Source organism: Mustelus asterias, chromosome 9 (assembly GCF_964213995.1).
Source record: "Mustelus asterias chromosome 9, sMusAst1.hap1.1, whole genome shotgun sequence".
Classification (NCBI taxonomy): domain Eukaryota; kingdom Metazoa; phylum Chordata; class Chondrichthyes; order Carcharhiniformes; family Triakidae; genus Mustelus; species Mustelus asterias.
Window position 1 is genome coordinate 124,363,466 of NC_135809.1, and position 14,122 is coordinate 124,377,587.

General features: G+C 44.1%; 1 protein-coding gene across 2 annotated transcripts in view; it reads left to right on the forward strand.

The window, feature by feature from the left end:
• Positions 1-14,122, forward strand: part of nav2a (neuron navigator 2a) — a 385,063-nt gene that overhangs the window by 239,210 nt on the left and 131,731 nt on the right. For both annotated transcript variants that reach the window (XM_078220996.1, XM_078220997.1), the window contains 2 exons: positions 6,868-7,006; positions 13,364-13,649. In XM_078220996.1, the coding sequence (XP_078077122.1) occupies positions 6,868-7,006; positions 13,364-13,649 (425 nt within the window). The remainder of the gene's footprint in view (positions 1-6,867; positions 7,007-13,363; positions 13,650-14,122) is intronic.

A 14,122-nucleotide genomic window follows, 5' to 3' on the forward strand; every position in this document is an offset into this window, starting at 1 on the left:
TTGAAAAAATATATTCTATTGATCAGTTTCTCATATGAAATAAGTCTGGGCAGCAAGCTGATTAAAATAATCATTCAGGGCCTTTGAAATTTCAAAACTCACAAGCCACCAACAATTGAAAGTTGAGTTTTGTCAACAAAAATTGTGAAATTGACTGCAGAGATCAGAGAGTCTGAGCTATCAATCTAACAGTGTTTCCTCTGGGGAGCAGGTGACCTGCTATTCTCATGGATGTCGGGGTTCTCAGCCAAGCCTCAATGACCACCAGGCTCCAGATCTTCTGTGGTCCAAACATGGACAAAAGAACTGAATTCCTTGATATCAAGGCAGCATATGACAGAGTGTGACATTAAGGAGCTCGAGCAAAATTGAAGAAAGTAGAAGTTGAAGGGCAAACTCCCCACTCATTGGGGTTATACCAAGTATAGAGGAAGACTGTTGTGCCTGTTGGGTCCAATTTTCCCAGGACATTTCTGCAGGAGTTCCTCTGTAGTGCCCTAGGCCCAGCCACCTTCAGCTGTTTCATCAATGAATTACCCTGTATCACAAGTTCAGAAATGGGGATGGTCACTGATGGTTGCGCAGTGTCCATTTACGACTCCTCAGGTACTGAAACCGTTGTGCTCAACGCAGAAAAACCTGGGTAATGTTCAGGCTTGCCTAATGAGTAGCAAATAATTTGAGTTTGCAACATACAAGGCTGACAGTTTTCAACAAGAGAATCTATACACCACCCTTTGATATTTAATGGCATTATCTCCAAATCCTCCACCTTCATCTCCTTCAAAATTGACCAAAGACTTGACTGGACCAGTCAAATAAATACTGTGCCTCCAAGAGCAGGAAAGAAGTTGAGAATTTTGTGATGAGCAGCTCACTTTTAGACTATACAAAGCTTTTCCGACATCGACAAGGCACTAGCCAGGAGTGTGATGGAATACCTCAAACTTGCCTGGGTGAGTGTAGCTCCAACAACACTCAAAAAACTCAACACCATCCAAGACACAGCCTGATTAGCATCCCCCATCTACCAGCTTAAACCTTCTCCTCCTCCATCACTGAAGCAAGCGGCAGCAGGATCTACCATCGACAATTTGCTGTGCAGCAACTTGCCAAAGTTCCTTCAACAGCACCTTCCAAACCCACAAACTCTGCCACCTAGAAGGAGAAGGGAAAATAGTGCATGGAAACACTTGTCACCTTTAAAGCCATCTACCATCCTGACCTGCAAGTAGATCACTGTCACGAGGTCAAAATCCGGGAACTCCCTCCTTAACAGAACATGGGAAAACGACATCACATGGATTGCAGTGATTCAAGGAGGCGGTTCACCACCACCTTTCTCAAGGGTAATTAGGCAAGGGCAATAAACGTTGACTTTGGCAGCCGTGCCCACATTTCATGAAGGACTAAAAAGTTACACAAAAACTTCAGCAATTCAAGAAGGCAACTCACCAGCACCGTTTCAAGGGCAATTAGGAATGGGCAATAAATGTTGGCCTAGCCAACGATGCTCACATCCTATAAATAAAAGGTTGGCTGGGTGTCAAATTATATCTGATAACACTTCTCTGAAGCACCTTTGGGAGTTTTATTACATTAAAGCCACAATATAAATTCAAGTTGGTGGCTTTTTGATTTATTTGTAGGATGTGAGCATCGCTGGCTAGGCCAGCCCATCCCTGATTGCCCTTGAAACAGTGGTGGTGAGTTGCCTTCTTGAACTGCTGAAGCTTTTGTGCAACTTTTAACTCAACAGCTTCCTCGTGAGTCTGAGTTCCATGGTTTGCAGGTGATGTACCATCTCCATTGACCTAGTTGTGGTGAACCATCGTTGGTTCCCACTGGATAGTGCTGAGCCAGGGGCTGGCCAGGACTACAAGGATGTACATATGTTACTGTTGGGTGTGCTATTGTTGCTGTTGGGGTTAGGGTGGGGTTGTTACACCTTTGTACTGTAGTGTTGTGGCACATCCCAGTCGGGCTCCGCCTCCTGGGAGAGGTATAAGAGTCCCTGCTCTGGCCGGGACCCCTTCAGTCTGGGATAGTGATATAAGTTCTGGTAGCTTCGTTAACAGTAAATAAAAGCCTTTCATTTACTGAGCTTCAAGCCTCGTGTCTGAATAGCGCATCACTAGTTATCCTGCAACACTGGCTTTGCTTGGTGATTAGGCAACACAGAGACTGACAGTAGAAACCAGTCAGAGCAGCGCACAGAGGTAGTTAATTCCAAACTGCAACAGTAACAAAGAAAAACCGAAAAAGGCTCCCATATGTCTTAGATTTTCTGGCCGCGGACTTTTCCAAAGCTCCGCTTGGGTCAACAATGCAAAGACCCAAACCTCATCTGCAGCCAGAAAGCTTCTGACCCTGGATAAATAGGGTCTCACTTACATGTTTACAGATGCCTCTGCTTTTTACCTACCACAGCTCAGGAAATACATACATGTTTGGTAGAGGAAATCTGTGCTGCCTTGGACTTGCTCACAGAGGGAAAAAAGAACTTGCAATTCTCTGGCACCTTTCAGCATTCCATGCTGTCCCAAAGCATTGGACCATTGGAATACTTTTGAAGTATAGTCACTATTGTAGTGTAGCAACCGCAGCACCAAGGTGCACAAAGCAAGATTCTGCAACGCAGCAGTGAAGGACTAATCCATTGATCGATTGTTTAGTGAGAGTTGGCCAGAATAGCAGAATAACTCTCCAGCTGTCAATCAAACAGTAGTTGTCCAATAGTGCCATGGTATCTTTTACACCCAGCTCTGACAGCAGAAGGAGACTCGGTTTAATATCTCATCAAAAAGACAGCGCCTCCAATGGTGTAGCACTCCCTTGGTACTGCACTGGAATGTCGGTGGAAATGTTTGCTGTTGGAGTGGCACTTGAATCCTTCTGATTCTTATGCAAAAGTACTCCTAAGGTATTGCTGGCTGGGCCAGCATTCCTCCATTTCAGAGGGCATTTAAGCATCGACCACATAGCTGTGGATCTGGAATCATATTTGGACTGCGGGGGGGGGGGGTTCTTTCCTTCCCTAAATGGACATTATTGTTAATCTTTTTTCTATGACAATCATTTCACGGTCATCATTAGACTTTTGATTCCAGTTTTTTTGTTGAATTTAAACTTCACCATCTGGCCTGGTGGGATTTGAACCTGGGACCCTAGATTACTAGGCCTGTGGCACTACCACGACACCACCATAGCACTGAGACTGTCCTAGGTGAGCCGTGTTGGATGGTGGTTTGGGCAGCTAGCTTGATTTGAAGAAAAAAATCCAGAGTATCTACAGAGGCTGCACATTTTACCACTGCCCAAGCTGCAGCAATCAGCTGAAATGAAAGGTGATTTTCTTCGATTAGAATGAGAAATAATTAGTAGCTTACTGAAATAGGTAATTTTTGACAGGTAATCTTGCAGTATATAGAATGATACAGTACAGGAGGCTATTCAGCCCATTTTACTTGTGCCAGCTCTTTGAAATAGTAGTATTGTTACTAGTATATTAATCCTGAAACTCAGCTAATTCTCTGGGGACCTGGGTTCAAATCCCACCACGGCAGATTGTGGAGTTTGAATTCAGTAAAAAAAATATCTGGAATTAGGAATCTACTGATGACCGTGAAAACATTGTCAATTGTCGGAAAAAACCATCTGGTTCACTAATGTCCTTTTAGGGAAGGAAATCTGCCATCCTTACCTGGCCTGACTTATATGTGGCTCCAGAGCCACAGCAATGTGGTTGACTCTCAACTGCCCTCTGAACAAGGGCAACTAGGGATGGACAATAAATGCTGGTCAGCCAGCGACACCCATGTCCCACAAGCGAATATAAAAAAACCCAGAATATTGAACAGAATTTGCACCATTTTAACTGGAATACCGGCAGTTTTGAAATTTGCAACGAAATCGGCTACATTATGCTCCTTATGTTTCATAGAATCCCTACAGTGCAGAAGGAGGCCATTTGGCCCATCGAGTCTGCACCAACCCTCCAAAAGAGCATCGTATAGGCCCGCCCCACATCCCCGTAACCCTGCGCCTTCATCATGACTAATCCCCCTACCCTACACATCTTTGGACACGAGGGGTAATTTACTGTGGCCAATCCACCTAACCTGCGCACCTTTTGGACTGTGTGAGGAAACTGGAGGAAACCCACGCAAACACGAGGAGAGCATTGCAACTCCACACAGACAGTCACCCAAGGCCAGAATTGAACCCGTGTCCCTTGTGTTTTGAGTGCTAACTTTTGTGCCATCATGCTTCCCTTCAATTTAAACTGCATTGAAGCACTGCCCACTTGCTAGATTCTCAACTATATTTTAGGTCAAAAAATTAAATGTCTCTGGAGGGGGACTCCTTACGTACTGCTTATTATATAATAGGTAATCATTATATTTGCTCAGTCACTCCAAAATAATGTGCACAGCTGGTGTGCACATTTACTTAGAGTGTGGTGTGAAATTGCAGCTTTTTTAGTTATTCAAAGAGAAGTGGGTGGACCCTGATTGTTATCCAGTGACTGCTGACGTGTGATTTCCCAAAACCCTTGGGACGTTTTGCACTGCTGAGTGCAGGTGCAAAACTGGGCCACCAATCCAGTGCAGCTGATAATGACCGGTGTCCGTGAGGTAACAGAAGATTTCCTGTTTGTAAAAACCACAGCCTCTGGAGATGTGCCCAGAGGAAACCAGTGGATGTGAATGCTCAGCACTGCGGTGGCCCGCATTTTTCTGCGCGTCTTTTGGAATCTGAGCTAAAGTTTGAAGCTTACGAACTTTCTTCAGCCACACTTAACGGGTGCAAATGACAACTTTTGAGTGGAGGTAACGAGTCAGGGTTTGTACAGGATTGAAGTGACCCAGTAGAGCTTTACCTGATTGGACCATGCTGTTACCAACTTTAGTGGCATGCTATTCTGCTTTTATGTTTAATTTGCCTTGTGAGAATTTATGTACACACACACCAAACTGGACACACTGGAACATTTAAGTAGGAAATTATATACTACACTTTTAAAACGGATTGAATTTTTGTGAGTTATTCTTCGCCTGCTATTTTACAGCGTTTTAACAAACCATGAAAACGCGATTGGAGTTTAGATGGCAGTGGAATATGCACACCATAGAAAATGTTTTGGGAAGTTGGAGGGCAAACTGAGAATTTGTACAAAATAATTGCTTTCAATAGAATGTAGAAAATTTCCATATGTGCTATTTAACATATAAAGCCAGCAGAGGGTATGTTATGTCTCCACATTTAGTCAGGGGGACTAGCTAAGGTAAAGGAATGGGGTTATGAGGATAGGATCTGGGTGGGATTGTCGGTGCAGACTCGATGGGCTTTATGGCCTCCTTCTGCACTGTAGCGATTCTATGAAAGTGAAATACGGCCAATAAAAACTGTTCTTTAAATGTGAAAAAAATACTAACTTTAATGGCAGTCCACAAACAGGAATGAAGTTATAAATTTGTTTTTCAATTTGTTTGGGCGCGATCTTACTGGCCGTTCATGCCACGCTCCCACTGCAGTGGGGTTGGAGAATTTGGTGCTCAGCCAAATTTCCGTTCATTGCAGCAGGATGGGAAAATCCCATATTACCAGAAGATATAGGAGCAGAATTAGGCCATTCAGCCCATCGAGTCATGGCTGATATGATTCTCATCCCCATACTCCTGCCTTCTCCCCGTAACCCTTGACCCCCTTATTGATCAAGAATATATCTATCTCTGTTTTAAAGACACTCAATGACCTGGCCACCACAGCCCTCTGTGGCAATGCACAAGTCTAAACATATCCATTTATGATAACCGGCTGAGGTGACTGTTCGGAAACCCTCTGAGTTCCCCTCACCCCCACCCCCTCAGCTCACCTTTAGCAGAAGTAGGTCTCCTGCAGCACCTTCAATCCCGCTCTGTCATTCGATAAGAACATGCCTGAAGCATCAAGTCCACTTGTCCAGCCTATTCCCCATGTCCTTTGATTCCCATTGTGCCCAAAAGTGCATCAAGCTCAATCTTGAATATATACTCACTGAGCATCCACAACTCTCCATGGCCTGAAAATCTCCATAGATTCACAACCTCCCGAGGGAAGAAATATCTTCGTATTTCAGTCCTAAATGGCCAAACCCCTTTACCTAAGACAATGACCGAGGCTGAATGGCCTCCTCCTGCTCCTATCTTCTATGTTTCTACTCCTAGATTCTGTAACCAGGGGAAACAGGCTTTCAGTATCTATCCAGCCAAGCCGTCGAACAATGTTATATACATTTCTGTGAGGTCAGCTCTCATTCTTAAGGGAGCAAAACTTGATGTCGCCGCCCCATGGCACTGAATGTTGGTTCGCCCATGCCCATGGCAAATGAGAGGCATTTCTAGAAATCAGGGCCTTAAATGACTTTTCAAAATACTGCCTTGGCATCATAATTCTTATTGAAGAGTTGCTGAGTTTACATCTCCGGAGTGGCAAAAATTCGCCAGAGCGTTGCATGAAGCAGTTTTCAGCTGTTCATTTAATGTCGGCTAGACCCCCATCCTTGGAATAAATTGACTCCAGAAACCAGCAAATATGTTGCAAGGCGAGAAATATTTGAATGAATGATTCACTTACGTTTCAAAATTTAATGATGACACAAAGATTTTTGCATTGAACGTATGGAGCTAACTGGTCAGACAACTTTGCAGCTTTGTGTATCCTTCCTTTTGTCCACATCCAAGAGTTTCTGAGCCACCCACTGTGGGAGACCGGCTTCTTGTAAAATGATGGTGGAAAACAATGGCTGGTTGGTATCTGTATTGTTGGAAGCTGTTTACGGAACGTGTGGTGCTAATTGGCGTGTGTTTATTTTTCTCTTTTTAGCTGGGATGACAGCAGTTCCGTCAGCAGTGGGATTAGCGACACAATAGACAACCTCAGCACCGACGACATCAACACAAGTTCTTCCATCAGCTCATATGCCAACACACCAGCCACGTCTCGTAAAAACCCAGACAGCCAGGTAAAATCTCATCGGGGAATGGCGGTGAATTTTTAAATTCATTCGTGGGAGTTGGGCGTCACTGGCTGGCCAGCATTTATTGGTAGTCATGATGTGGAGATGCCGCCGTTGGACTGGGCTAAACACAGTAAGAGTTTTAACAACACCAGGTTAAAGTCCAACAGGTTTATTTGGTAGCAAATACCATTAGCTTTCGGAGCGCTGCTCCTTCGTCAGATGGCCATCTGACGAAGGAGCAGCGCTCCGAAAGCTAATGGTATTTGCTACCAAATAAACCTGGCATTGTTAAAACTCTTACAACCTTTATTGCCCATCCTTAGTTGCCCTTGAACCAAGTGGCTTGCTAGGCTATTTCAGTAGGTAGTTGTTGTGGCTCTGGAGTCACATGTAGGCCAAACCAGGTAAGGACAGCAGATTTCCTTCCCTGAAGGACATTCGTGAACTAGATGGGTTTTTTCGACAATCGTTTCATGGTCATCAGTAGATTCTTAATTGCAGATTTTTAAAAATTGAATTCAAATTCCACCACCTGCCATGGGGGGATTCGAACCCGGATCCCCAGAACATTAGCTGAGTTTCTGGATTAATAGTCTAGCGATAATGCCACGAGGCCATCGCCTCCTCTTAAACCTGTCCCTGTAGACCTCGGGGCTTATAACTTTTCACATTCATAAAAGTGAATAACATCTTTAATGAACATTCAAGGTGTGGTTCATCAAAGGCAAAGGGTAAATCCTGGTACAGATATTTAAATACCAATACCATCTTAGTGCAATTTCATTTTTACAATCATGCCTTAGTCCAATCTCATTCTGGTTCAGATTCTCAAGCAACCAATTTTTTTACTGCATGTCACATGTTGAACCTTCATAATTTATTCTTTGAAGATTTATTTTAATCATGATGGGAAGAATTGATTTCTTTAAGTTATTTCAGAAGTTCTCTCTTTTACACACTTATGCATTCCTTAGTTGTTCGGCACGGTGGCATAGTGGTTAGCATTGCTACCTCACAGCACCAGACCTGGGTTCGATTCTGGCTTTGGGTCACTGTCTGTTTGGAGTTTGCATGTTCTCCCCGTGTCTGCGTGGCTTTCTTCTGGATGCTCCAGTTCTCCCTGTATCTGCGCGGGTTTCCTCCCGGGTGCTCCGGTTACCTCCCACAGTCCAAAGATGTGCAGGTTAGGTGGAATGGCCACGCTAAATTGCTCCTTAGTGTACCAAGATGGGTAGGTTAGATGTATTAGCCGTGGTGTGGGGGTTATGGGGAAAGGACGGGGGAGAGGGCCTGGGTAAGATATTCTGTCCTTAGTAGTAGTTGATGTAGACTCTATGGGCCGAATGGCTTTCTTCTGCATTGCAGGGATTCTATGATTCCAATAACTCAGGCAACTGACCTACTCCTTGTCTCCTTGCCATGTCTCTCTTGGACAGGCCTCATGAAAGGTTAAGAAATGAAACGTTCGGGTTCACAGTCTCAATGAAGTGCTCCGCTGTTTGGTAGTGACGCAATGTGAGAATAACTGGTTGCCATGTCTGAGCCCTGAGGGTGTGAATTCCGGCTGTGGCACTGTTACACGGTCCATTCCTGTTCTCATTCAGGGTTCACATTGCACTTTCCAGCAGGAATTTGGCACCTCAGCCACTCGCTGCTCTCCCCTCCACTCCCATCTTATACAAGAAACACAGTGACCTGTCATTACCTTGCTCTGTAGTTGCTGTATTATCTCAGCACAATTCAAACCCCGTTTGAATAGATTCGTTTCATATCTCGACCAATGCGGAAGCCTGGAACTGTCATGTGCTACCTTATGAATTCTCCAAAATAGTCGGGTGTTTATAGGGTCATTAGTACCTTATTCCTTGAAAAACCAAAATAAACAAAGCGTTAACTCAGATTAAAACAAACACATCCCAGCTAAAATCAATTATTCTGCATTCTCAGGATGTGAGCTGCCCGGTGCAGACAAATTGGCACCGTGTAAAAGAGAGCTGAATTATAAACATACCTCTTAAAAGAAATATTATAAATTATAAACATGGTAAAAACACTTTTCTTGAGGGTACAGCATCATATATCCAAGGATGGGAAAGGTGCTTATATCGGGTATAAATAAAGTTAATGTTTAACCTTGCACTTTCTCTGTGCATTCCTGAATACAAATTACAGTTGGTATCTGTGTGCTTTGTGAAGCTGCCCCCCAGTGTGCCTGTGTTTGCAATGTCAACATCAAGACACTGCTTTGTTCATGTTGATTAGCCATATTGTATGATGATAATGTGGTGAAAAGTAAGACACTGTGGAGTTGTCCTTTTTGGTTATAGAATCAAATGCAAGTCCAGTCCTGAGTGGTATGTTTTTATTTATTTTTTTCTCCTTACGATTATGTGTGGGAGCAGATTGTACAAATCAGATGCTGTTGGAGAGCTTGGCCATTATGTCACGTGAGGCAGACCCCTCTGGCAGACCGCCCCTCCCCCGTCCGCCACAATCGCTGGCCTCCCTCCAGCCCCGACTGATACTGTCTGCAGAGTGGCAGCGGGACCCACCACCGATCGCCCCCTATGTCCCGTCCCTAGGCCCCTCCCACCTGGCACTGCCCCACACCCAGTGGGCAGTGTCAAGGTCCCCTTGGGCATGAACACTTTGTCCCTTGGGCAGTGCCAATGCCCAGGGGGCACCACCCCTGCCGCCTGACCCCCTGGGGGGCCCTGATTGCCCCCCACCCTTCACTCCAGCAGAGGGGTCTCGCTAGTTACCCGAAAGTGAGGAGCTACTCCAAACCTCGCCAGAGTAAAATTGTACTGGTGGGGTGGGAGATGCTATCGAGCCTGGAGATTTCAGTCCAGGCCCGATAATTATATTTAAATCACATTAAAATAACTTATCTGTTGTTCCTGCCGGGAGCACGCCGGATTTGCATCGCTGGGAGATTCGCGTGTGTCGGGAATGCATGTGCAAATCCTGCCAATCGGCGCACACGCAAATCTCCCAGCCCGACCTGCCAAAAAATTAGTGGGTTGGACTGGGAGAATCGCCTCCTTGGTCTTCGTTAATCCCTTTTAGAATTTTATATACCTCAATCAGATCCCCCCTCATCCTCCAAACTCCAGTGAGTACAAGCCCAAACTGTTTAATCTCTCCACGTACGTCAACCCTTTCACCCCCCGGAATTAATCTGCTGTACCTAATGAACTGCTCTGAATGTGTAGCGAGTTACAATACTTTGAAAATTACTCAATTGATTGAAACTTGTCACTTTCGATCTTTCGGCTTTTAACATGTCCAACATTTGAACTGTCATGAAAGGTGGAGTAAGCATTTCTAACAGTGGTTGATGAATTTCCATTATTGTATCGCAATAAATATTTGCAATGTAACGGTTCTATCTTATTTATATTTGCCTAAAGATAGCAGGTATAATATTGTCCATGTTGCTGGTCATGTTGAAAATACCCATTGATTTGTTTGCATTATGGAAACTTGAGTTTGGAATCCAACATTGCTTTCTGTCTAATAAAGAACTGCATGATTTTTGTTTTGTTTAAGAATAGTGTTTCGTTGAACTCCTGGGTTTTTATTTGAAATAGTCAATTTGCCTCATGTAAGGTGCACTATTCCTCACCTATTCTGTGTGTGCGCGTGTGTGCGCATGTGTCTGTGTGCGTCTGTCTGTGTTCCCCCGTCTGTTAGAATTGCTTAGTGTGCCTGGTCGGAATTACAGCCTATGCCTTTCACTCCCGTCGTTTAATTATAATTGTGTTCCGTTTCTAGCACCAGGTTCTCGCTAACGACATTGCTTGACTCACATTATTGGATCATTTCATTCTTGTGGTGGAATAAAATGACTTCGCACAATGTCTGCCACAATTTAAATCTGCCAAATTATCTTCTGATGGGAAGGTTCACACCACTTAATAGAGATTTGGGGAAATCGAGTAGCTTTTGTGCCGGGAGGATTTTTAAAAAAAGTCTCTGGAGAAACTATTTTAGGAAAATGTACATTTCATAACCCACATTGCACCCGTATTAAATGATTCTAAAAATGGAAAACCTTTATATTCAAAATAAAGTAATTATTGTTTTCGAAAATGAATAAGGTGAATCAGCAACTACAGGCATTGTATGTATAATTTAGGTAATGGCACACATTTCAGGCTGCTGTTTTCACTAAATAATATGCATAACTGTGTGCTATTGAGTTAAAGGAATTGCCATTTCTAAAATAGAAATCTTAGTAAAATACAAACACCATTAATGAAAATTTACTTTACTTTCTGGTGTTGGTCTTTTGATATTGAAACACAGAGGCTATCTTAACACAGCCCAGCTGCTATGGGAGTGGGATTTCCTTTCCCAATTGTACAGAGGCCCTGCTCATGACGACTATCCAGTCACGCATACTTTCCAGGCAAAAGTAATTTGCAACTTAATAACCTGTAAAGACAAATAGCTTACTGACTAAACGCCGTGAACTTAGAGTCATAGAGGTTTACAGCATAGAAACAGGCCCTTCGGCCCAACTTGACCATGCCGCCCCTTTTTTTTAAAACCACTTACCAATACCCAATTACCCTCGGTTGGCCCATATCCCTCTATAGCTATTTTACCCATGTAACTGTCTAAATGCTTTTTAAAAGACAAAATTGTACCCACCTCTACTACTACCTCTGGCAGCTTGTTCCAGCCACTCACCACCCGCTGTGTGGAAAAAATTGTCCCTCTGGACCCTTTTATATCCCTCCCCTCTCACTTTAAACCTATGCCCTCTAGTTTTAGACTCTCCTACCTTTGGGAAAAGATATTGACTATCCAGCTGATCTATGCCCTCATTATTTTATAGACCTCTATCATCCCTCAGCCTCCTACGCTCCAGGAAAAAAAGTCCCAGTCTATCCAGCCTCTCCTTATAACTCGAACCATCAAGTCCTGGTAGCATCTGATTAAATCTTTTCTGTACTCTTTCTAGTTTAATAATATCCTTTCTATAATGGAGTAACCAGAACTGTACACAGATCTTGCACATCAAGAATGAATGCTTGTGCAGAATAGCGGAGTGATGCCTTAGCAGTAGATGCTACTTTTTACAGAGGAAAGATGGTGGCATATTGGAAGAAGAGAAAAAGTAACTTGCTGCCGCTGTGCCCAGTATTATTTTGTGTTTCAGGGCAGTAGGATGTAACAGCCGGGAGACATCAAAATCATGAATTTATAAAAGGAACAAAAATTGTGACATGGAATCCCTACAGTACAGAAGGAGGCCATTTGGCCCATCGTACCTGCACCGAAAACAATCCCACCCAGGCCCTATCCCTACAACCTCCCACGTATTTACCCCTCTAAATCCCTGTGACACTAAGGGGCAATTTAGCATGGCCAACCTACCTAACCTGAACAGTGTGGGAGGAAACCAGAGCACCTGGAGGAAACCCACATAGACATGGGCAGAATGTGCAAACTCCACACACAGTCACCCGAGGCTAGAATGGAATCCGGGTCCCTGGTGCTGTGAGGCAGCAGTGCTAATGACTGTGCCACCTGCACGGTGGCACAGTGCATAATGTTGCATGATCTTTTCATGTATTCACCACAGTAAAGATTAATTTCTGTGACCGTTTACTTGCAATAGGAGGGTTTATGATGCAGTTTGACTCCGTAACATGTTGCCAATTGTGCTCGCAGCATTGATCCAGAATCTGAGAGGTGCAGATACCAGTGCAAATGTGAGGGGCAGATGCCAGCGTTGGACTGGGGTGGGCACAGTAAGAAGTCTCACAACACCAGGTTAAAGTCCAATAGGTTTATTTGCTAGCACGAGCTTTCGGAGCGCTGCTCCTTCAGGTGCAAGTGCGGAAGAGTGAGGTTCTATATGAAAATAATACTGATGAAAACATACTTTAAAAAAACACTAAATAGAAAAGTTGGACATAGATGTCATCTTCACTCATCTAGTCTATTGCAGGATTTGTTTGCATCAAGCCCTTTTCATCTTCAGTTTGGCAAATCATTGCCTTTGAGCGTCTAGCACTGTATGATTCTATATTTTAACATAGATATGCTCCAAAACAGGTGTGGAAGTATGGAGCGGAAGGCCTAACTGAAGGAAGATATAAACTGAGCACAAACCACATATTTCACAGTTCCTGATTCCACATTATTTTGTACCACAGATGAAAATTTGTGCACCTCTTTTAGTTGTCAAAATAATTAATTGCGAGGCAATTAAACATCTTTAAAAAGTCAGGAAACCAACACCAAAAACATTTTGTTTTAATCCATAAGGACAAGTTGTCCACACTTGCTGTATAAAGTAAAGAGAGCATGTTATGTGAAAGTAATGGCTTTTGGTTTGTCCAGCCCCAGACAGATTCAGAGAAGCATTCCGAGAGAAACTCCACTTGGTCTGGAGAAGAAATAAAGAGATCGGACGGTGGATCGGACAGCGGAATAAAGATGGATTCTAGCTCGAAGTGGAGACGAAACCCATCAGATGTTTCTGATGAGTCCGAGAAAAGCAGCTCAAATAAGAAGACCACCGTCATTTCCCAGACAGGATCCTGGCGTAGAGGGATGACGGCACAGGTTGGCGTCACCACACCGAGGGCTAAATCATCTACAAATACACTGAAAGCGCATGGAGCAGGTAAGGAGAATTAGCCATTTAATTTTCAGAAGGAAATTGGAAGTGGTCTCTTCTGCCTACACGCAGGAGGCATTCAGAGTCCGCTGCTGGCTTCAGTTGTGTTCTTGGGAGGAATCATACATTTCCTACAGTGTAGATAGAGGCCATTTGGCCCATCGAGTCTGCACTGACTCCGACAGAGCATCCCATCCAGACCCTATCCCTGTGACTCCACATATTTATCTCACTAATTCTCCTAACCTACACACCTTTAGAAACTAAGGTTTAGAAACTAAGATTTAGCATGGCCAATCCACCTAACCTGCACATCTTTGGATTGTGGGAGGAAACCGGAGCACCCGGAGGAAACCCACTGAGACCTGGGGAAAACGTGCAAACTCCGCACGGACAGTCACCCGAGGCCAGAATCGAACCCGGGTCCCTGGCACTGTTAGGCAGCAGTGCCAACCACTGTGCCAGCGTGGCGCCTGAGG